The sequence below is a fragment of the Tripterygium wilfordii genome, chromosome 21 (assembly GCF_013401445.1).
Source record: "Tripterygium wilfordii isolate XIE 37 chromosome 21, ASM1340144v1, whole genome shotgun sequence".
Taxonomy (NCBI): Eukaryota; Viridiplantae; Streptophyta; class Magnoliopsida; order Celastrales; family Celastraceae; genus Tripterygium; species Tripterygium wilfordii.
Window position 1 is genome coordinate 8215528 of NC_052252.1, and position 23907 is coordinate 8239434.

Sequence of the window (23907 nt, forward strand, 5' to 3'; positions counted from 1 at the left end):
GTTTCTTCTTTCGGTGTCTTCCTATGTGCTCTTGTTGTTAGCACAGTTGGCCCTCTCTCTTTCGTTTAGGATCACAATAAGGTGGTACCAGTACATGCTATCATCAGATGGCAAGGTGGTTACAAGCACAATCGCATGGACGCATCATACATCAGATACATGGCAGAGTCCCAGAACTAGACCACTGGGGCTGAAAATGTAAATTGAAGATATCTTGAGTTCATGCTTTCTGCTCTAAACCTCATCTTTACTACTCTCAATTGAAGTTTCTTAAGACAAAGTGTTCCTGCTCCGCGTGTTTTCCAGCTTTCACAGCCAATACATATTTGAAATTCTACTCCTCCCTTAAAACGTTTATGGACATCAAGTGGATGCTTATCTATTTTGTAATTTTTTGTTTTGGCTCTTGCATATTCTCAGGCCATCTGTTTTCGATGCCCTGTTTTGTTTCTTGTACTGTTTTTGTTGTTTCAATATATTGTTGCTTTATCAAAAAAAAATGAATCAAGCTCGACAATTGAATAGTTAGGTTTGATGTAATGTCTGGTATACCATTCTCATGTTGCGTCAGTTGCTGGTTTCTTAGATCTTTTCTTCCAAATGAAAACCTTCCACACCAATACCCGCTCCATGAATAAACTTTTTGGTTAAGGTTATGGACAAAGTTACCCTACTAAATGAGTGAAGGCTCTATAATTTTTTTTGATAGTCTTTATTTTTTTATTTCATTCATTAATAAAATATGATTAGTAATGGCCAATTAATCCATTTATTATGAATCCAATCTTTATTTAGTTTCATAAATTTATTAAGGGGAATGGTTAATCCTTTATGTTCCTATCCCATATTCTCATTCCTATTAGAATTGTCAACTTTTTACTACCACACCCCTTTTATAAACATTGTTTTAAGATATTATTTTGTACATAATGGTCCAAATATTTTTTAAGAGTCTTAAAAATACAAACTAAATTTTATTTGATAAGTTATAATGTAATTAAAATATAATAATTTTAAATTCTAATAATATAATATATTATATAAATATTATAATATAATATACTATTTAACAGTAAAACATATATAATAATATGTTATTCAAATACATAGGCTATTTCAACCAATAAATACACTATTACTCATACAACATAATAAATACACTTTTACTTATACGTATCATTATAATAATCATTTCCGTTATCATTCTTATTCCCGACAACCAAACGTAACAGGAATTTAACCCACAACAGATGACGTATAAATCAAGTTAGAATCATACCCTGAACTTTGGGTCAGGTCAGGTCAATATAATGAATGTGTTTTTTTTTATAGGAGAATTTTCTTACTATTGTACCTACTTAAAAAGGCACCACATTTACGCAAATTCGAGTATAAAATTGCCTGTTTAAAGCATCTGTTACGTAATTGTTGTGCCGTCGGTGTGGATAAAATCTCAGTAAATCATGCTCCCTCTACAAGCTAAGGTAGCGTAGAAAAAAGAAGCTAAGCCTTACTGTTAACAAAAAGAAAGACCGGGGCAAACAGAGAAGTTCTTTCTAGTTACTACATAGCCAAGTTTACATTTGACAGGTGGTTGTAACATTTGTTTACTTTAGTTAAATCAGAACCCTGTACACCGGGCGCCTTGAATCATAAAAAAATTAGAATGCATATATTTCCTCATTTTTATCTGTCCATGCCTGCTACTTCAGGTAAGAATTCACCATCAAGGCAGGAGAGGCTGATGGAGAGAGGCTCATACTTGTGAGTTGCAACTGCCGATGGATGGCCTACAATGAAAACAATTAGCATTTCATAGCCTAATATCTTATGCATAAAAAGACACTATCAAAACACTATAAGAAGATAAACACGGGACATCTTGACCACATCCTACATAACACAGTTCAGCATGCATGTAACCAAGAAGAGGAGCCAAAAGTTAACAGTAAAAAAAAAAAAAAAACAGATTACTTTTCTCTTTACTTTTGTAGGCAAACCTCAAGTATAGTCTCCTCTTCCCCATGTAGAAAGTCTTAATTTATATTTCTTTTATCATACCAATTAGTCATTCAGCTTCAATCGCATCAAGAACAAGTACTCTCAGGCATGCAGGTGGAGCTTTAACTAACATACTCACAGGACTATAGAAGGCCAATAAACTAACCTCTAACTGACACCCCTACAAAACAATGTATATTTTCCAAGCCAAAATAATCACCTACCTCCTATTGTTGTAAGCCTTTTCCACCGTAAAAAATGAAGTGACGGTAAGAATCTGGGTGTTCATGTTGTTGGCCGTGTCATTGTAGATAGACCACGTCCCATAGGAGTAATTCCTTGGAGACCTCCATCCAGTTCTTCTTCTTCCAAGGAAGCTGGGAGCATAATAAGGGATATTGTCTAAGTACGCCAGAATAAATAAATGGATTTCAAACTACCAGGACAAAAGTAAACAAAAAAGCATATGTGAAGGCACAAATTTCAAAAAGATAAATAATAATAATTATAACTACTTATTAAATTTTGTCAAAATCATTGAGGTCTTGTATTTTATTAAGAACTCCAATTAGGGTCATTATTGACATTCAGGAACCATGGAAATTAAATTGACCCAAACAGTTCCAACTGCAGTTGTAGCAACTAAACTGACCCAAAGGTATAAGGAACGAGAAACGCCAGTGAAATTGAAGTGAATGCAACTCGGCAGCCTATATAAACATATGCCCTCACCAGTAGTTTCGTCACCAGCCTGAGCCCCAGCAATCCCAATGCAAGAATATAAGGAATTCTCATCTACTTTCAATTGTTCATATGCAAGGTATACATCCTCAACAGTGGCAGCTTCATAGAGCAAGACGAGATCTTTAATACATGAAATGTCCTGAAAACCATAGGCGCCAAAAGAAAAGGAAATATTAGTTCACTGAAAAGTCAAAAATTCAATTTCAATACATTTACATTAAGTAAGAACCATCTAGTTCCTGTCATAAAATTAGTGGTAAACTCAAGGATAGAAGTAAAACATCAATCTATCCATTTTACCTTCCTTGGCACAGAAGAAGCTTGCAAGTGAGCTAATAATCCAAGCCAATAGGCATTTGACTTAATCTCAGCTTCATGTCTCATCAAAAGAGTCCGCTTTGCCTGTGATTATAAAAGTTACGTCATATGCATTTCAAGAGACAGGATGTCCATTCTTCTCAATGTTAAATCTTATTCTACTAATGCAACATACAGGCAAAGCTTTTCAGAAAATCATACAGAAAGTAGAAAGTACCACTGGGTAGCTTAAATTTCTATATAAAAAATGAACATAAACAGATTCTTTATGAGTCACCAGGTATAATGGCAAACAGTTGGACCGCTTAAACTTCTTACATAAATTTGCATATATTAAGAGACAAATGTCTCACATGGTCTAGTTTGGGAGAATTATATGTGTATGTAAGTGGTACCTTATCCTCTCTAATGGGTCTTTTTAGGGAGTGTACAGGCCACTATAAGCAAAATTAAACATGATATCGGAGCGGGCCCCTATCGATGTATTCTTGAACGGCCTTATCTTAACTCGTTTCTTGGGTCCTGGTTTGCCCGTTTGTTGCACTTGTTGGGCCTTCGGATTGTCCAGCCACAAGTGAGGGGGAATGTTAAGAGACAAATTAGGTGAATTGTATGTGCACATATGTGGTACCCTCTCTTCTCTCTAATAGGTCCTTTTAGGGAAAGTGTATGAGCCACTATAAGCAAAATTTAACAGTACACTTAAATTTTTATGTCAAAAAATGAATATAAAACAGATTCTTTACGAGTCACCAAGTATAATGGCAAAGTATTGGACCGCTTAAACTTCTGAGAGATACATTTGTATCTCCTTGCATGATGCTGGGAGAAGCCAATCTAAGATTCCCCATTAATCATGTCAGCTGCACCAATGCACTATGGTTCTAGTGAAATTGTGGTAAATACAGCAATAAAAAAGGCTGCGTGACAGTAGTGTGCTAACCCTGTCCAGCTCCCTTTGTGCAATCTTGTTTCCAGGCAAACCTCTAAGAACACTCTTGCATGCATCAACAGCTTTATGCACCTGGATAATCAATAGACCAGAATTAGAGAGGAGGTCCAAAATGACGGGACAACATTAAATCAAATATGTGGATGTTAGCCCATACCTTGCTTGGAGTTGATGTCACAGATATCACATACCATCCAAGCTTAAGCCTATCAAATAGGTTTAATTCAAATGATACATCATACGTCAACCCAAGAGAATCTCTGACCATAGTGAAAAGCCTGTATGAAGGAATCGATGTCATGTTTTCAGTTCCATTAGTTTGAAAGCATTTAGAACAGACCTCAAGGAAAAGGAGAGGAATAAAAATTGTTGGCAAAAAGTACAGACTACAGACAACTAATAGAGACTACATAAGAGATCTCAAAGGGTCATCCACCAGCGTTGATGTTAGAACCCACGTGTTCAGAATAAAAGTATATCCTTCAAGCTACAGGGATACACATTTGAAAATAGGAAGTGATCAAATTGGTACAGGAATTCTCAATAATTTAATTAGATGGAACACATTCCTAAAAAAACATTAAAAAAAAGGTGAACAACTCCCGTGCACAAGTATCCTACAGAGGGCGAGGTCGGGGACATGCGTACATCCTGCATACCTTACCCCAACATAATTTGTGCAGAGGCTGTTTCAAGGAATTGACCTCTAGGTTGCACCCTTGTAAGAAAAACATAATAGAGATCCACAACAATAATAAATAATGAAATCTAACTCCATTCTTAAAAATACTGTTACGATAATTGTCTAACAGCACGTAATTGTATTAACAAAAATATGCTAGTGGATCAAAGTGAACGTCCCTGTATGTTCTGTTCAAAGCAATTGCAAAATAGCCACAGGAAGATCACTTTCACGAATCAATTGTACTCCCCCTGTTTGCTAACGTGTATGAAGAATTACCTCGAATTTATTATCTCGGCCAGAAGCCCCATTGTAATTCCAAAGAAAAGTGGATGATAGCGAAGTTCACGTTGTAATTTCTTGTCAACAATCTCACCCTCCATTAACTGTCCTTCAGATTTGTACAGTGTATCTGTAAAGCCCATTTCAAGCCACAATGTTAATACAAAAAAATTATCATTCCTCAAATTCTCAATGGAAGCCATGAGCAACAGCCAAATCAACATTCTCATAGAGTGCTTGAATCCTTATTCTAATTCATCTACTTGTGAAATTGTTATGTTCTTCCAGGAGCAGCATGAACCTTTTAAACTACCATGCAATAACAGACCAATGAACATATCTGTCATGAGAGCGAACAGATATTATACAGACAAAAAAAGAAAGTTTAAATCTACTATAAATGAATGAATTTCATCCATGGCTTAGAGTCATCCAAGGCTAAATATCCTGGTAACAGCCATGAGCCATGAGCAACAGCCAAAGCAACATTCTCATAAAGCGCTTGAATCCTTATTCTAATTCATCTACTTGTGAAATTGTTATGTTCTTCCAGGAGCAGCATGAACCTTTTAAACTACCATAAAATAACAGACCAATGATCCTCTGTCATTAGAGCAGACAGATATTATACAGAAAAAAAAAAAAAAAAAAGCTCGAATCTACTTCTAAATGAATGAATTTCATCCATGGCTTAGAGTTATCCAAGGTCAAATATCCTGGTAACTACAATCTTCTTTGTGTAATGATTTTTGAAGCTTGACATAAAATACAAGTATATGCAGGAAGAATGTGATGCAAACATGGAATTTTCAACAGGAGGTCCTTGAACGGCAGGATTCAAATTGAGCCATAGTATAAGGTTGAGACTTGAGAGCCATAGGATAAGGCTGACCACAGCAAATGAGCCTCTAAGAAAACCAACTATATTGCACAACAGTAAAATTTATCAATGTCTAGCCAAAGGTAGGGTGAAAGGTTAGAGGTGTACTTACGGACCAGTTGCTTATATCAATATGTAAATAGCTTGGGCCTTTTTTTTCTTCCCCTTCATGGAATTATAGGTGGGCAATTCCATACAGAGTGGACAAAGTAATAACAACCTCATGACATTTAGCTTAGATGTCCAAAGTATAATGTACATGGAAATACAGGTAAAATAATTGAAAATAAGATAGATAGCGAGCTTGATTTGCACCCAAAACACTGACCAAAGAAGCTTAACACCATAAGCACACCCCACAGATTGTAGCAGAAATCAGTTTTTAATTTGGTGGAAGTTGTGATATCATTAGAAAATGAAAGGGATTACACCTGAAGCACCAAAGTAATATACAGAAGCCGTACTATATGGAGTAACGATTTTATGCATAAATACAAACGAAGAATACGAGCATAAAATAGTACTTCAAAAGAAAAAGGTAAAACATCAAAATCTATTGAACAGTGTCCAATCCATAAATTGCATCCAAATAACAAGTAGATTTCCCTTTTAACTAGAAGATATTGGCAACAACCAAAATCTTTAGTCCACAGATCATAAAAGGAATAAAATGAACATCAAATCTAGCAAACAGAGTCCAAGGAATTGCAAAAAAAAAGAATTGCAGAAATCACGGATATAACAAATGGATAATGTAAGTACCCAAGAAAGTCACCAAAAGCCTAATCTCTGTCATTAAGTTCTCATGGCTCTGACATGTTTAAGATGTCTAATGGTACGAGAATTTAAAAAGGTAACAAACAAACATGATATCAACGTGTCAATACGAAGAAATTAACTCACCATCTACAGTTGATGTATTATGAATTGACTCAAAAAGGTCCTTTCCATCAACGTCAAAACCCCAACGGTTGGGTGCAGGTCCTGCAATATAGGCACACGCCCTTTCATCGGTGTCCTTCAAAAATACCTGCTTAAAATAAAATTAATAATCATAACATGATGAAGCATAAAGCTAAATGAAGTGTTCCTAAAAAAGCCAGGTAACAGTCAGATGCATTTTAAACATTCAGATACTCTAGTCAACAAATGCATATTATAGAATATATCGGTTCTTACTTGTTGAGAATGCACATCAGATGGAGATGGTCGAAACGTTATAGGACTAAACTCATGCTCTCTTTGAGGTTCTCTCGTTGCTCTCACTGTGCCCAAGTAATCTAGAATACAAGATTCAACTTCCTCTTCCGAGAAGTCTCCAACAATGCTTACCTGAAAAGTTTCAAGGCATGTAGTGTTTTAGACAAAAAAAGAAGAAGAATATAAAGTTTAATCAGCAGATATGACGGCAAATTTGACAGAGTGTCCGTGCTACATAAGTTGAATTGCATACCTCCATGTTATCACCTACAAATTGATTCATCACTGCATCTTTCACTGTTTTCAGCGTTAAATTTTGTAATGATTTTGGAGTTGGTTCAACGAAACGCTCATCTCCATTCAACATTCCTAACATGAGCTTGTGAGCAGTTGACCGTTCTAAGCTTTTGGGAATAGACCGGTAATAAGACAAATATAACTGTCTTGCCCTATCAAATGCATCCTCAAGCCAAACACTGTGCTGCAAGTCGCAAAATTAATACGAAAACAAAGGGTTGAAGGATGATCAGTACCTTACAGAACAAGGGCACCAAATCTATTGAACACAGTAATTCAAGATGACCAAACTGTGTGGGAGAAAAATAAAGAGAAAGGCCAATTATGTACACATAGAACATAGATTGTGGAAGATTACACTCTTACCTCAAGCACCATATGAAGCAACTGGAAAGCTGCCCGCATCCCATTGTCTCTCAGGGTAAAACGAAACTCCATGCAAATGAATTCCTCAGTGGACTCCAAGGAGCAATTAATTAAATGATTCACACAAAAGAGTTCTACCTGGAGGAAAATAAACATTGAACATATGTGAGATAATTAGCTTACGAAAGGATTCCGTATTGAAGGAAGACGTAAAAAATGGAACTGATGAACCGCATTGTAATTCACAACTCGAAGTAGTAAGCAAGAAGGAAGATGCTAATAAAATGTCTTTGCATTGCAATTAAATCAACTTTAATTTGAAAGTGAGATGGGTAATAAGAATATGCCAAATTGACAAACAGGGAAAGCAGTGCAGAAGCGTGTTGTCTCCCTTTCTGAATTTCAGAAGAAAAATCATGTAAGTGTCAAAGAATAAAGCTGTCGTCTATGGATAACTTTGTGATGAATTAGTCTCTTGGTTCTAATAGCAAAACTTCAATGTACATTGTACCCAGTTCTAGTAGAAGTTCCCACGAATCTGAGATCTGAGATGCAAAGGAGTTAAAGGCATGCAAGGCACGCATAACACAAAGTATTTCAGTATGTTATTAATAAATATTAAAAGCTATATGAATTTAGGAATTTAAATGGGAACAGTGCCTTTGTTCAATAAACTGGAAACAAAAGTATGATGCTTGGTCCTATTGTCATCATTAGAACCTGCTAGTGCAATAACATCATGTTGATTGGGGGATCACTAACACATGACAAAATAAACCTGGTGTGACTGACGCCTTAGTGAAAGACTGATATACCAGTTACTACCTAGTTAAGCACCACACGCTCAAATGATCAGACAAATGCCCTCGATTCCACCAAACTTTTAAAAAAAGTCATTATAGAAAAACTAAAAGTGAAATCCGTGTTGCCAACTTTATAATTTACATAATTCTAAAAGTTTATAGTCTTAAAGAAGAGATGAAGTTTAAGCTTTTAAACTTAAACATGAATCAGAAATAGAAAAAGAGACACTCAGGGGAATTAAGGGCCAGTAATCAGAAATATAGAAACCTGAAAAGAGGAGAAAGTATTATTTAAAAGTATTTTGATTTTTGACCTGTTCCCTTGAAAAGTTGCCAACACGGCCTCCCTCACTAAGAGTTCGAACACCAACAACAACAGCTCCTCTTGAATCAGCACTTTCGTCCGCTCGTCCCCCACCAACAATTAGCCGCATAACTCCTCCCTGGGCTTCACTTTTCGAAATCTATACACGAAAAGAATATTAATGCTGCGAAATATAAATCATTCTTAATGCATATATTCTCATGGATCAAAAACATCTAGTTGTAATGCATGATCACCACCGAAAACTTTGCATTCATCAAACCAAAAAGTCATCATACTCGGACATTCATCAATTAGCGAGAGAACAAAGAAATTCACGAGCTTGGTCAGAAGGGTTCCTCTTTAATGCAGACCACCCTCTTTCACTACTTTCTGGTGAGAAAAGGAGATGAGTTACAAAATGAGGACCTCTTTGGGCAAGGACAACAGCAGGTTATCATACAACATGTAGCATTCTAATTGAATCGATAATTCCACTCTTATATGCATTCACAAGCACATACATAAATACAATGTTACGAAATAAAGGCACAATCAAAAGCATAAAACATGGTGTAATCTTCGAAAAAATTGCCCGCAAGAAACTGAAGACAAATATACATGTCTAGACATACCCTGTAATTGATAGGGATTCCATTTGAAAGGCAACATTGAGTGATCCCTGTATCCATGTCAAGCACTTTCATGACATTTGCTACAGGACTTAAAGGAACAAAGGATGGCCTCTGCTGCAATTTTAATTCCTCTAACTGTGATGAAGAAATCAACTCTTTTGGCACTTCAAGCTGCATAAATAATTCACGAAAAAAAAAATCCGCAAAAAATTTACTTCAATAGATGATTTTTACATAAAAAGCCAAAGATTTGGTGTTCAAAGACATAAGCTGGGAAAGTTTCAAAAGAAACCTCTGGCTCAGCCTCAATGGGCTCCTCCAATCCTGATTTTACTGCAGTAGTAATCTCACTTGCGGATATCTTGAACTCAGTTTCACCAACTCCATCAACATGCATTTTCTTTGGGACGCATGCAACAATCGCTGCAGGAAGGGGTGCAGTAGGTTTTCCAAAGTCAGAAATAAATTCTAACACCTTTGCACCCGTGGAGTTTACCTACATAACAAAAAGTTGGCATATAGAGGAGTGAGAAAAACATCAACAACGAAAAAAGACAAATACGATAGAATGAATGAAAAAAAAAAAAAAAACAAAAAACAAAACTTGGAAAAATTTAATTATAATTCACTAATGGAATAATTCAAAGAAGCACTTCTCATGCACGAGCTTAGTCTTGATAATATTATCATCCAGCGATATGTCCAACCAGTTACATGTAGTAATTCTTTAAAAAAAAGCAAACAGTAGGGTATATGATTGTTTGTCACGGCATTTTGAGAAGGTAGTTTTCCAAGTCATGAATATTGATGAAACCATGAGCTTTCTCGTGGAAACTTTGATGAGCTCTTGATCTCCATACAAGACAGAATGCATACCTCAAGTGGTATAATGATGTCAAAGCATTCCCACCATAATTACAGGGTGCACATTATGATGGAATTCAACTTGATTTAAGACCCTTAATAAAGAGCCATTGAGAACCTCCAATTTTTGAAATGAATGAAGTACGCTTTTAGAAAGAATGCCAATGCCACGAAAGTATGAAATGTTTACTGGACTACAGGTTCTATGACCATGAGGTTGCACGTTCCTAGCATATGATACTTATATTGAAAGTTGTGCGTGAAAATTACTTCTTCAAGAGTAACCGTTCCAGCAATAGCAACCAAACTCTCATGGCCATGTATCTGATCCATTACAGAATGACCCAGTGCATCACTTTCCATGATAAATTCAAGATTGTCAACTGATGATACATTATCAATCATTGCTGCCAGATGCTCGCTATCCTTTAATAAAGCATCCATGTAGCGAGTTAATTCACCCTTGGTGACACCAAATTCTTTAAGTCGTCGGACCTGCACCAAGCAAAATATTTAAGACAAGGGAACTCAGGATTATATGTATCTAGTTTTTTAACACTGGGAAAACAAACAACAACGTCATATATACATTCAACAGCATTGTGATACTAAATCCAAATGGCAATATAACAATGCAGCTTAAGGAAATAAAAACTTCGAAGAGAACAGAATATCTATTGATTGAACTGTGGAAAACACGGAAAGTATAGGGTACAAACCTCATGAACAGCAACTCTGATTGCATTTTGCCAGTTCTTGGGCTCTGCTGTTACTGTAAGAGTTGTGACAGTGCACCCTTCCCTTCCAGAATCACTATGATCCAATTCAATTGAGGTGAATGGTGGATTTGAACTCTGAAAATAGCCGTGAATTAGCAAAGCTTCTGAATGGTTTGATAACATCAATGTAAAACTCAAAACAAATTGGGAACAAAGTTACAAACTCAAACACAAACGATTGCTTCAACTCACTAGTTCCTTGTACAAGAGAAATAAGCAAATACATAAATCATGAGAACGAACAATTTCCAATATCCTACAAAAGAATGCAGAGTCAAGTTGCTTGTTTGATTCATAATTCTAATAGTCACGCACCCTAAACCCTAAACTCACAGTAAGATTTCAAAAGTATATAGTTTGTTCATGGAGAGAGTTGAACAATTCTGAACCATCAAAGAGAACCGTTGTACCTTTTTTATTATTCTTAGATGTCTAACTTGCTAATTTAGGCTCTGTACAACGTTTCGTACCAAAATGATGAAAAAAATACCAAGTTTTGTTTAAATTAGACGAAAAAGTAAAAAGTTCGTCCCTGGAGAGAGTTTTTTTGTATACCAATACAAAAGGTTACATCACACATTTATTTCTTCCCAGAGGTCAACATATAAGCACTTACAGTAAGTCAACCCATTTTTTAGCTTTTATAAACCATTACATACTTGTCACTCGAGAGAACCTTGTACCGAAAAATTCAATCAAAAACATTGCAAAATGAAATAAAAAGGCAAGGCACTGCAATGAAATCAAAACCTACATTTAAAGAAAAATCAGCTACATAACTTCTTGATAAAAAAACCATAAACTTGAAATAAAAAAAAAAATTTCATGGAAATCAAATAGCTCACAATTATATCTAGTTATCTACCAACAATTATTGAAATAATAAATGAAACATCAGAACTGCACCTTATATCTAGTATTAATCCTGAAATGTAGGGCAGATAAAAATATTCTCTTCATCAGTACATTACGCAGATCACCATATGTTCGAACCTTGTTAACTGGAATCTGCACAAATTTGATACAGCATGAAAAATAATCCAATTAAACACACTGTCCAAACTTTGCACCAGTTAAGACAAAATATAAGAGGACTAGAGGAAAACAAAACTTAAAGGCTGCTATGATATATGTTCCAGAGAGTATAACAAAAATAACAAAATACATGATTAGTGAGGACCATTGACTCAGGATCATCAAGAACTTCAGGATTCTGGAATTAAAATAACATAAACAAATGGCATTCATATGTCAAGATAACTATAAGTACACGGAAATATTTGAGAAATTTCCTCTGCAGTACCAAAATGGGAGCAAGATCAAGAGCTCTAAGAGAGAGAGAGAGAGACTGTAGCAGTCTTTAGAGTCATCAGATGATATTAAGTTCAATGCAACTCCATTTTAAGAACCTAAAATGTTTTAAATGGATATACACAATAACTCACATTCTCAAATTTCTTCGCCCTTTTAGGTTGAAAAATAAGCTCATTTGTTTTTTTTGGGCGAACTTGTAATTCATTACTAAGAATGCAGGTGGCCATGCCAATCTAGATCCAAAATCTAACTCAATACACACATACACGACGAATGCAGCTCTAAAAAGTGCGGCCCATAGACCTAGATCTAAACCATTCAGATCAACTCTGGTCAGTCTGGTGGCTGGCACAAGAAAAACAAAATGCAAAACAAATGAAACCCTGTCAGATCTTACACTAGAGATTATTCCAAGAGTTGAATCCAAACAAAAGGATTGTGGCCATATCCACAAATACCATGCCTCAAACAACTTAAACATGGCTGGATCGGAAGACCATCGTTGGACCACCCCTCCAACCACAAGTGGCCGATCCAGGATTTGAACTCATTGGGGGCACAACTAAGTAGTGGGGGTTCAGGGGCAGTGCCCCCGGGAATTTTTTTTTTCTATTTGTAGACACAAAGATAATCACTAGTAATAGTTTCAAACATAAAAACATTACATCTACATTTATTACAATTTTATTTACAAATTTTGATATTTTGAAAACGACCTATTATAACACAATTAGTAATAGTTGCAAGCAATTCTTTTTCTATGAAACATACAAGACAATCATTTTAAAATTAGTCACTCATCCTATTGCACAAATCCGTCTTGACAATTTTTCTACACTTGCCGTTACTATAGAAAAAAGCAATGCTAATCAAGCAGAAGATAGATACATCTTTATTTGCACTGGCAATCTAGAAAGATCACCAAGCCCCTTCAACTAATTAAATCTTTAATCTCTTCATATATCTGCAATGTATGTCTCTAGTTGATACTCAAGAGTCAAAGATCAATCGTGTTGTCTACTGTGTGCGAGTTCCATTAGGTGGGGGTAGTAGAGACCAAGATTGGGAGCCTAAGCCACTAGGCTAGAATGGTTGAATGAATTAGAATGGAGAAGATTTTCATTGTTTCATATAGATTGGACTTGGGCATTGGGGGCCTCAAATTATAACCAATGGGGACGCATTTTCTTTTTTATATATAAGCCTAACTAAAGCCACAGTGATTTCCAAGTGGCTCTGCCACTGCCAACCACCCAAGATTGACCTCTATAGGAGGAAAAAAGACCACCTTGTGAAGAGACTGCAGGAAGAGCTCCATTGCAAGATTTATTGTGCAAGTTTGCAGCAAACTTGAATGAAAAAACTAAAAAAAGGGTACTAAAAACTAGTTCAGAAAGTATATCAGAGATGGAGGAGGAGGAGGGACAAATCTCCCCTCGTCTGCCCCAAGAAGGTGAAGAATTTCTTTAGTGAGATATGCTCTACAGCTAGAAAGAGAGTGACTTTTAAATGGGACTTTCTCATAACAAAATTTGCTAGGTGTCCTAAAAATCTACTATGGCCAGAAGGAGAAACTAGAAACCATGGATCACTGTATCACATTTAGAGAGAGAAAATGGAAAATATTTGCAATATCCGGAATAAACACAAGAAGATGCCTGAAGGACACTAACTATCCACCTTACAGAACATGTTGATTGCGAAGTTCTGAAGCAACTCATGTTGAAAAATCTGAGGTGGTTTGACATCTGTACTGATTCCAGGGAGAGACCAATCGTGCTTCACAGGAGGACGAACTGCATGTCTTTCCCTTTTAATGAATTTTGACTGATCGACAGAATTCGATGATCTTTCTTGAGGTAAACCTCCAGATAGTCCCACAGAGAATTTAGGAACAAGAAAATTAGCCATTGCACCAAATGCACTAGGACTAGGTGTAACAGCTGTCGCGTTTTCAAGACCATTTTGTCCAAAGACAGCCTGCATATGAACAAAAAATTGTTGTTGCATGGTCACAGGAATCAAAAGTTAATTAAATCATTAAATTCATTTATGGCATACTTCAATCTGGTGAACTGTCTTTGAAATGTTATCTATGTCTCCCACTATGTACAAAGTTGCATTTGCAGGGAAGTACCAACGCTCATGGAATTTCCTAATCTTATCCGCATCCCACTTCTTGATCTGCTCTTCCAATCCAATTGGGAACCTTTTGCTCAGCTTGTTCTCTGAATGTAAATGCTGTAACAACTGCGGCCAAAAGTAAAGAAATGGTATTCAAAACCACCAAGATAAACTGACTGAAAATAAAGTTAAAAGAAAAAAAAAATAGAAGAGCCCAAAGAAACTGACCGACTAGATTAAGCAACCAGATAAAAAAAATCCTCTTCATTACAATCAAAAGAAAATCCTCATTCATACCTGGCAATCAACACGATATTCAATTGTGTTCATCATCTGTAACTCTGAAAGTATGGCACGGCGTTCCTTTTCAACTCGAGAAGCAAGGAACTTAGGGTGAAAAGCTATCTGTGGGCAGCTAAGAGGCATATGAGTACAGACAAAAAAAAAAACTATTGCAGAATAAAAAAAAATGAATGGGGAAGAAGGAATGAAGAATTAAAAAGAAGCAAGTTCATACTGGTATCTAAAAACAATGACAGAAATTAAATTGGCTCGCTGATGCATTTAATATTATCATATAGAGAGTCTGGAAGCAAGACCAACCAGTTATTGTAATTTGTAAGAATACTAAATCAAAACTATTTAGCTTATAGTTATTGCAAACTCCTGTAAACCTATTGTAACAGAAACTTTCGAGTAAATCATCACATAACATTCATCATATTTGCTACGGTTATCATGACCATCATCACCAACTTCCCCATAGCTGCTATTGCTATTGCTCCTGGTACTGCTACTGCTATTGCTACTGGTATTGGAAAAATATAGTAACCACCCCTGAGGTGTCGGAAAAGACACTTACACCCTATAGTTTTAATAAAGGTACTTGCCTCTCCTGAGGTTCAATATAATGTAGAGAAAACCGCCGTCAATTAACTGACAGTCAGCTTAACAATTCACAATGTAAGAAATGAAATACCCCGTTAATTTACGCTACACTCAAAACTCCCTATATTCAAGATCTTCTTCGCTAATATTCTCATTCTCATCAGCCAGGACACTAGAATTCTTATAGTCCGGTGCACAAATTTCTTTCAACCGAAGCATGGCTCTGTAGTCTGACATACTGCAAGCTTAACAACAACCAAGGAATGGGCTATGAAGGGTCTAACTGTTTTGGTCATTAATCCTTTGGAAACCCCAGATTTCTGTTTGCATAAACTGATTTCAGGTCTAGGATTGCTCTGATATAGAAAATCTTTGCGACAACCTGTCAACCTCGTCTTGTGTAGAGATGGCCAGTTTGGAAAATTCAGGCGCATGCTCATGGAAGGTAGTTGCATCAAATGAGCCGATTTGTAAACTTCATCGTAGCTTTTTCCTTGTTTCTTCTAAATTTGTTATATTGTTTTCCTTTTCTTTGACACAAAGATTGATGGAAAACAAACTTCACGTCTGCAGATAAATCTTCTCTTACTAAGCAAAATAGTTTTTCTTCTGATGTTGATTGGCAATTCAAGGTATTGATGATGTTTTGGGTCGTATCCCACAGACTATGCAATGTAGGTTTCTGGGGTACAGAATATCCCAAAATAACATAATTTGAAAAGGTAAAAATGTCTTGGTGCTACTCCATACTACCCGATTGTTGGGGTGGAAGCAATGTACTAGCTGGATTCTGAAATATCGGAAGGATAATGGACAGGGGGGAGGTTTTCTATAAAAAAATAAAAATAAAAACTACTAGCCATTCTCATTGTTACCCTACCAGCAAGGTAAGTCATCTCTCCCTAATTAATAAAGGTGATATTTGATATTCAATGCTTGTATCTGAAAGCATATAGCAAAGAATCGTCAATACCTCATTCAAGGCATCCAACACAAGCGGAAGCAAGTCATCAGAGTCCTGCAAAACACATTCCACTGGTGTGTTAACAAATGTTGAATTTGAGGTCAAATGACAAAAAAACTTCTAAACACACGTAAAAGATAAAGAAAAACCATTAGAGATTCAACAATGACCATCAGAAACTTGACCTTAGGAATAATTTCAAACTTTATTTCAAGTAATTGAGTTCAGGCATAGAAGTTATATTTTACAAGGAATATAAAACATGCATTCTACTTGAATGTCCTTAATCTAGCCAACTTGAGTGCTGATATTTCCTGTGTACTCCAAATGCGCAAAACCTTTCAAGGATGTCAAATTCCAAATTAAGGCAAGGGACCCAAGGGGCATCGCCCACTACAAGAAACCTTATAAAAAAACAAGCTTTTAAAACATTTTAGCGCATTGCAAATTAAATTCAAATTTACATGGATCCAAAAGTAAAGAGAGGTTAACCACGTATCTTAACAACTCTTTTCTTTATCAGCAAACAAAAGAATTCTTTTGAAAAGGCTCTAAGGGGGTGCCAGCCAAATGCAATCCTAGGAACTTATCTACATGAGATTAACTGAATCACACCAAACGGAAGGTTTTCATCAACATTACAATATCTTAACAACTCTTATTGATGTTTCTTCTCACAGACAACTCACTTTCCTTTCTCTCCAAATGCCAACAAGTCATCAATGGGACTAGACTGTGATGCCCTTCAGGTCTATTGTCTTTGGCTTTTTGCTATTGAAGGTCCGACTTAAGCTCCATTTCCACGGATCCAACAACCACCCATGACATTTCATGAAACTGACAAACATTTCCAAAGCTTCCTCATTGATTTGCCGTGAAGTAGGATCTAACTTACCAAATCTTCGTCTTGCGTAACAAGCCTTTTTTTGTCATCAAAAGTTCTCTTTTGGAAGAATGGAGAAATAAGTCAATATCCTTTGCCATATTGCTTTTCCCGCACTAAAAAAGCTAAACTATTTTTTTTCCTTTAACCAATTGAGCATATCAAATGATTCTTACAAGGTTTGTGATGCACATTGAAAAAACTTTTGAGACATAAAATACAACTCTGTTTATGTATGTAAAAGATAAGAAATTATAGTAAAAAGTTCAAAAGGTTTATCATCTATTTCTTTTAAAGGCATAAATTGATAGAATCCTAGTACAAGGAAACATTTTTCCTAATACATTGTTTAGGGGAAAAACTTGATTGTTTCCGTACGACCGTACGTAAATTATATTAGTGAGATCTCACTAATTGGTGCTCTAATTTCAAAGCATAGTTCTATTAAAAAAAAAATTCAAAGCATAGTTGTATTTGCTACTCCATACCATATAGTAATCATTTCTTTGGTATCCAAGTTTTACGATATTGGATTAGTTCTCAATCAACAAATATCAATACGTTGATAATGATGAATATTTAACTTTTTAGGCTTTTCATTTTTTTCTAAGATCAATTCCATGAAAAATGCTGCTGTAAAGTTTCAGACCAAATCAAAAGAAATAGCATCACAGAGAATGAAAAGAGGTAAAAGAAATTATGTTTTAAAAATACGAAGGTGGCAAAACAAAAATTCAATTTAACATTCAATAACCATTAACAATCTCCACCAAAAGAAAAAAATAAAATCAAGGAACAATTTATAAGAAGAATAACTAACCTTTGTACTAGTTGGTGAATGAATGTGGAACACTGTGTGGTGGAAATCAGTGTAAGCATTAGACCGGGCACCTGTGCCAAGAAGTTTCTCACGCTTTTTACTTCCAAGGAATGCAACATGTTCAATCATATGAGCAATTCCTTGCTCGTCATCTTCTTCGTCAATTGATCCAGCATGAACTTCCATGTGTGCTTCAAACCTGAAAATCCAAAGAGTTGGTTTATGAACTACACACAAAGAGATAGATTTACAAAAAGCGCACACACACACATACATACATACATATAAGCACTCCTACGGTTTTATTCTAGCGACATTACACATTCCACAGGAACATATCTTGCATTTTTGTGACCGAATCATGGAATTTCTATTGGTAACACACAAACATACACACACAAAAGATGTGGAAAGGACTACCCGACCTTGCATTAGTAAGCAACTTGCTAACAAAACAGGAGAGTAATATATACAACTTCTGTAGGGGCAAGGTAACCACTATTCCCACAACAGCTTTGGAGTTTATATTTTCCTATGTATTAGAAACTACTATTCCGACAACAGCTTTGGAGTTTATCTTTTCCTACGTATCAGCATTGCTGGCCCTTTCAACTTGATAGCCAATGGCATCCACAACGGGTATCTATCAAAATATCCTCCTAAACACCAACGGAAGGTGCATTTTGGCCAAAAACCAAAGGATAGACGCATACAAAAATTAAAAATCGAAATGCCGTCAACCATGGCCTGGCGTAAGCAAGCTACCATTCCCATGAGAATTCTTTATTTTGTCTTTGCTGGGGCAAGGAGGGCGAATTAGAATTGATATGGCGTAGACAACCAGTGGCAAAGCATTCGCTTCTATTACCCAGTAGCACCACCTATCCCAATGTGAATGTAACACATTAAGAGTGCCCATGAACACCACCAAATTAAAATGCAAAACCCACGCAGTTGAAGAAACAATACCTGTTTGGTGGAACTTTATTTGGCAAAATAAGGTAACGCAACCCATTTTTCAATTGTCCTCGATACAACTTCGGATGAGACGGAAGTTCTGAATTTAAGAACCCAACTAATTCTTGTTGATTTAATTGGGGACACAATACATCCAAATCTTGCCTCTCAAGAATACCATCTGGGGAGGCTGTACTTGCTGCATGTGGTTCATTCGGCCCAACAGTGGCATGTGGAATGCGGGCCTGCTTCACATGGAAAAATATACATATTACAATAACTGTCTGGGGAGGAAGGAGAAACAAGATATAATGAACTGAAGTCACTCTAAACACCCTTCAACAAGATGGCAACATTATAAATTACATAAATGCTACAAAATTACACTAAATCTTCAAATGATATCAGAAACATGTAATTTAACATGACAAGAAGATTTCCTTTGAAAGTTTTCCAAATCATATTACCGCCATTCCAAATGCAATGACACCACAGAGTAACCATGCATAGTTTTATCTGGGGCACTCATGGGACATACAATTGAAGGCAAAACTTAAATTATACAGATAAAGTCATGAAAACTATGGAGTTACACCAGATATACTCCATCAGTCATGAGTGTGTTATATCTGACGGCAGCTTGAAATTACTGCATACAGTAGTGATATGTTCCCAATGGATTGAAGTTCAAGGTCTTCAATGAGTTCACGAAATTCAGTAGGCGTTTACTAGGCATCAAGTTAGTGTATTATCATTAGTTGACAGTTCTCAATGTGAAAGCCAAATAGAGTCCCTCGTAGTGCTGGAGGGGAATATCAGTACATAGCCAATGTAATTCAACAAAAGGCTATACTTTGTCATGATACGAACCAAAAGATCCCAGCATGATGTCCTGGATAGGAACAGAGGTTAGTGCGCACTCCTGATTTAAGTACGGTGATGTGAAGGTGGGGAGTTTCTGGGTGAAGGGATGATAATGTTGAATATTACCTTGAGTGGAAAAAAATATGTATGATAAATGTGAACCACAATTTGTGAAGCTAAACTTACAAGGTCTGCTGTTCAATGGAAGACGATAAAAATAGAGAAACAAGATCATCAATGCAAACAAAAAAAAATTAGTACATGGGATCATATGGCAATATATCATCTGAATTTCAGCCTGGATTTAACAGATTAGACAATAACCACAAAGTATAATAACAGCAATAATTATAAAAACTATACCAATAATACGTAAAGTTTCATAACCTTTTTTCTCACTATATAATAAATTAACATAATCAATTATACTACTTGTTATTATGTTATATTGAAAGGTTCCAATAATCTAATCCAGTAAAGCATAGCAGAGTGATCATTTTTTATAGCACTATATATTGAATATATGAACCCATTTTGAGCTCTCTCGCATGGAACTGAGGTCGAGAAAGGAAAATGTACACCGGCAAAATTCTTCCCAGTGCACTCGTTCTTCCAATGCCAAACACTTGCAGGAATCATTCTTATTGGCATTTCTAATGCAAACAAGAAAAATTCCATTCACATTCACGTTCTAATTCTTCCCCACTCCCCTCAGCTACCAAGTGTAGTGAGATAATAAATTCTATGCTACCAGAAAACGCACCTCGATATAAAATTTGATGTAAAGGTTGGTTATTTTACGACTTTATAAATATTTCTGGTTATATTCATGTTTTACTGTCATATGCAAGAAAAAATTTGAAAATTTTCTAATTCACAGGAGTGACCTTAATTTTGGTCTGTCAAATATTCAACTGGATAGTGGGTATTACTTGCCCACCAGGACTTACAAGTGGCCCTTTACTCAATTTTTGTCAGCCCCATTTTCTGAGTAAGTTTCTGAGTCAAGAGTTGTAATCCCGTTATAACAAGTGTGTTCTTGAGTCCATATAGATCACGTCTCGTCATTTCATAATAATTCTCAAAGTTATAACCAACCATAAAAACACCTCATTTTCTGAGTTAGTTTCTTAGTCAGAGTTGTAATCCTGCTATAACAAGAGTGTTCTAGAGTCCATATAAACCATGTCGCCTCACATCATACTTTTGAAAGTTATTATAGCCACCATAAAAACAACCAAATTACCATTCATGGGGTAACTGCAAAACAACCTGAGCAGATTAGGCAAGTTACTATCAGTTTATTTTCACCACATACCTGTTTGCGTACTTCTACTTTGAAGTCAGCCAAGTTCAAAAGAATAATTTATAACCGAATCAATAGTTAGTTAAAATGCCTAGCAGATGTATTAAAGGTACTTTTGGCACCTGAAGCAAGTTGACAAATTGGTTTAAAACATAGGAAATGCATGATGAGAATTGCAGAGTGAGGATTGGAGGCATTTGAAGTTTTTTTGTAGTTTCTTACACTTGAAGTGGAACATAGAGATAAAATTAAGCGTTAAACCAATTAAACAAGTGGAATAATTTAAGTTTTAAATGTAACCCTAGAGAAATTTCATCGCTATTCTTTAACTATATAACTATTACTTTTAAAGTTACTCTTTCAGAGATCTGAGGCTTCACAATAAAAATGTAAATTCCATTTCCACTAAAATTCAACCAAGGTCAGATTCATGATTCATGTTAATGAAACAAATGCAAACAAAGGAAACCAAAAGTCCTATATCAAAAATACAGGACAGGTGGCTATCAAAAGAAACCAGTCATGACAGCTTACTTACAGAAACAGCATCAAGCGAATGCCTTGATAAATGAAAAGAAGATTTGTCTGAAAAGGCTCTTGGTATAGACCTTTTAATGCTGGTTTGACTGCTACACCGGTTCAAAGAGCAAGAAATACAATTTCGTTGCTCTGGAAAAGGACCCTCAAGCACTCTTCCACCAAGCAAGGAACTATGCCGTTTAAGAGTAAGGCTCTTCTTTCTACAGGATCCTAATCCAACATTTCCAACTTCATATGGCCACCTTTAACATATAGAAATTCAAAAGAGCAAATAAATTAAAAAAAAAATATTCCACCAGCAACATCACCATCATCAAAGCCTTATTCCTACACTTTTTATTTTTTGGTAAGCCATGTGAATCATTGAGAAATACCATGCATAAATGATTACTAAAAAAATATAATAGACTATTATGAGAAACAAAAGAAGGGCTAAAATAACAAAAGAAAGGTCGGCAATGTATAGCTAAGCGTCCTCAAAATTTCATAAACACAATGCAGAAATTCTACGGAGTATAGAATAAATTTAAAAAAATGAAATTCACATCACTTATGAGACATAGAATATTCTAACTTTCAAAAGATCAGACAACCACAAATTCCATAAACACAACCTTCCAACGGCTTCTATTTCTGCTAAACCCGCTTAGCCCATCCCTAACTTGCCAACAACTATTCTACAAATCTCGACATCATCATAACAACACCATGAAAGAAGTAAATCCTAATTTCCAGCAACACAGTAAAAGGACGGACAGATATTCTTGCAAATTTAACACCAGCTACCCACATAACTTGCAGTAAAATTATCCACTAATCCATAAGATAACATCCTTACATAAGCAACAGAATTCTAATTGGGTACAGGTATTTTGCAAATATTTTTTCATTGAAATGGGAGTAAAATATCATCACATTAAATGCTAAGTGAGGCCACACGCTTATACTAACTAGTCAATATGATCTCGAAAGGTACATCTATTCAGGAACAAATATTCTTCATAAGTTAAATTTACATGAGAGAGCAAATTCACAATGGACACTGAATATAACAGTAGTCATCACAAAAGGGGCAAAAAATGGCATCACCAGCAACCACTATACCAATACTAAATGAAATTTCAATGTAAGTTCACCAGCTTTGAAATGGCTACAAATACAAAAACCTGCAATTATCAACTTTATTAGAAATGGCGAATAGAGTGAAAGAAAACATAGATAAACTAATCAGAGAGAAGAAGTTACCTTATTGAAGAGCTAATGGACCGGGGCATGACATGAAATGATGTCAAAGGTGTGCCACAGTTCCACAGACGACGTGAAGGTATTGGCTTCACCTGGCTTCTTGTTGAATAAGCGTCATCTCTTAGGCCCAAGGACCTGGGCAGATGAGGAACAATCATCGAATTCACAAGAGAGCTTGAGCCAGCCATAGCATTTGAGGCCATTAAAAACTGCACCAATTATGATCCAAGGCAAATATAAATCAGTTAAGTTTGCTAATTAGGCTAATTTATTCAAAGAAAATAATGCATGAAAGTTTTCCGAAGAGAAGTAATTCCAAAAGGATGGCAAAGGACATCCGACTCTAACCAAATAAACTAAACATATAGAGCATATAAAACTCTCCAAGCTCAATCAGAATTCATGGAAACTGATTCAATTTCGAACAGCAACAAACGAAAACCACGATGCTCGGAAAAAGTCAAATCCAACTCAATCAAATCCAACCTCTTCTTCTTACTTACTTGATACTTAATGTTCGCATAAACAACATTCGAGGTGAATAAAATTAGGGTTCCAAGAACTATGTGACTGAACAAATTCGATCGTTTACGTACCTTAATTCCGGTGACCAGGGTGTCCGCCGGAGAAGATGACGAGGATAAGAGATGAAGGACAACGGCGTAGGCTTGGTTTGCGTGTAAGAAATGAATAAAGCTGAATTAAACAGATTTTTTTGGTTGTCGATCACTCGTTTATCACCAAGACAATTTGGCGCCGACTCGCAAAATATCGTCAACCTGGACTGACGGTAGTCATGTTATCAGGCCGGGTGCAAGCCCACTACGGCCCAGTTCTTTTCACAAACGCTTTCTTGGCCCACTCAGTTATCTAGGCCCAAGTTTCATACAGTACT

The 23907-nt window shown here is 35.9% G+C and overlaps 1 protein-coding gene across 1 annotated transcript; it reads right to left on the minus strand.

The window, feature by feature from the left end:
- Positions 1–1387: 1387 nt before the first annotated feature.
- Positions 1388–23765, minus strand: LOC119989152 (stromal processing peptidase, chloroplastic-like). The gene is made up of 26 exons (XM_038834501.1): positions 23609–23765; positions 23013–23221; positions 21766–22009; positions 19070–19305; positions 18101–18299; positions 16407–16451; positions 14843–14950; positions 14483–14671; positions 14102–14401; positions 12014–12115; positions 11048–11182; positions 10599–10823; positions 9757–9960; positions 9465–9635; positions 8840–8989; positions 7723–7860; positions 7313–7540; positions 7039–7191; positions 6763–6889; positions 4977–5109; positions 4173–4293; positions 4007–4087; positions 3046–3147; positions 2734–2884; positions 2226–2378; positions 1388–1790 (listed from the first exon to the last, which is right to left on the minus strand). Exons 2-25 carry the CDS (start codon positions 23213–23215, stop codon positions 2287–2289), a joined length of 3837 nt encoding a protein of 1278 aa, XP_038690429.1. The 5' UTR covers positions 23216–23221; positions 23609–23765; the 3' UTR covers positions 1388–1790; positions 2226–2286.
- Positions 23766–23907: the final 142 nt, after the last annotated feature.

Bases quoted from the DNA above. Each gene is read 5' to 3' on its own strand.
- LOC119989152 (XM_038834501.1), bottom strand. From the start codon at position 23,215: ATGGCCTCAAATGCTATGGCTGGCTCAAGCTCTCTTGTGAATTCGATG. The intron at 10,824-11,047 runs GTTTGTACCCTA...TGCTTGGTGCAG, and splicing joins TCAGAGTTGCTGTTCATGAG to GTCCGACGACTTAAAGAATT. The intron at 3,148-4,006 runs GTTAGCACACTA...TTATAATCACAG, and splicing joins CACAAAGGGAGCTGGACAGG to GCAAAGCGGACTCTTTTGAT.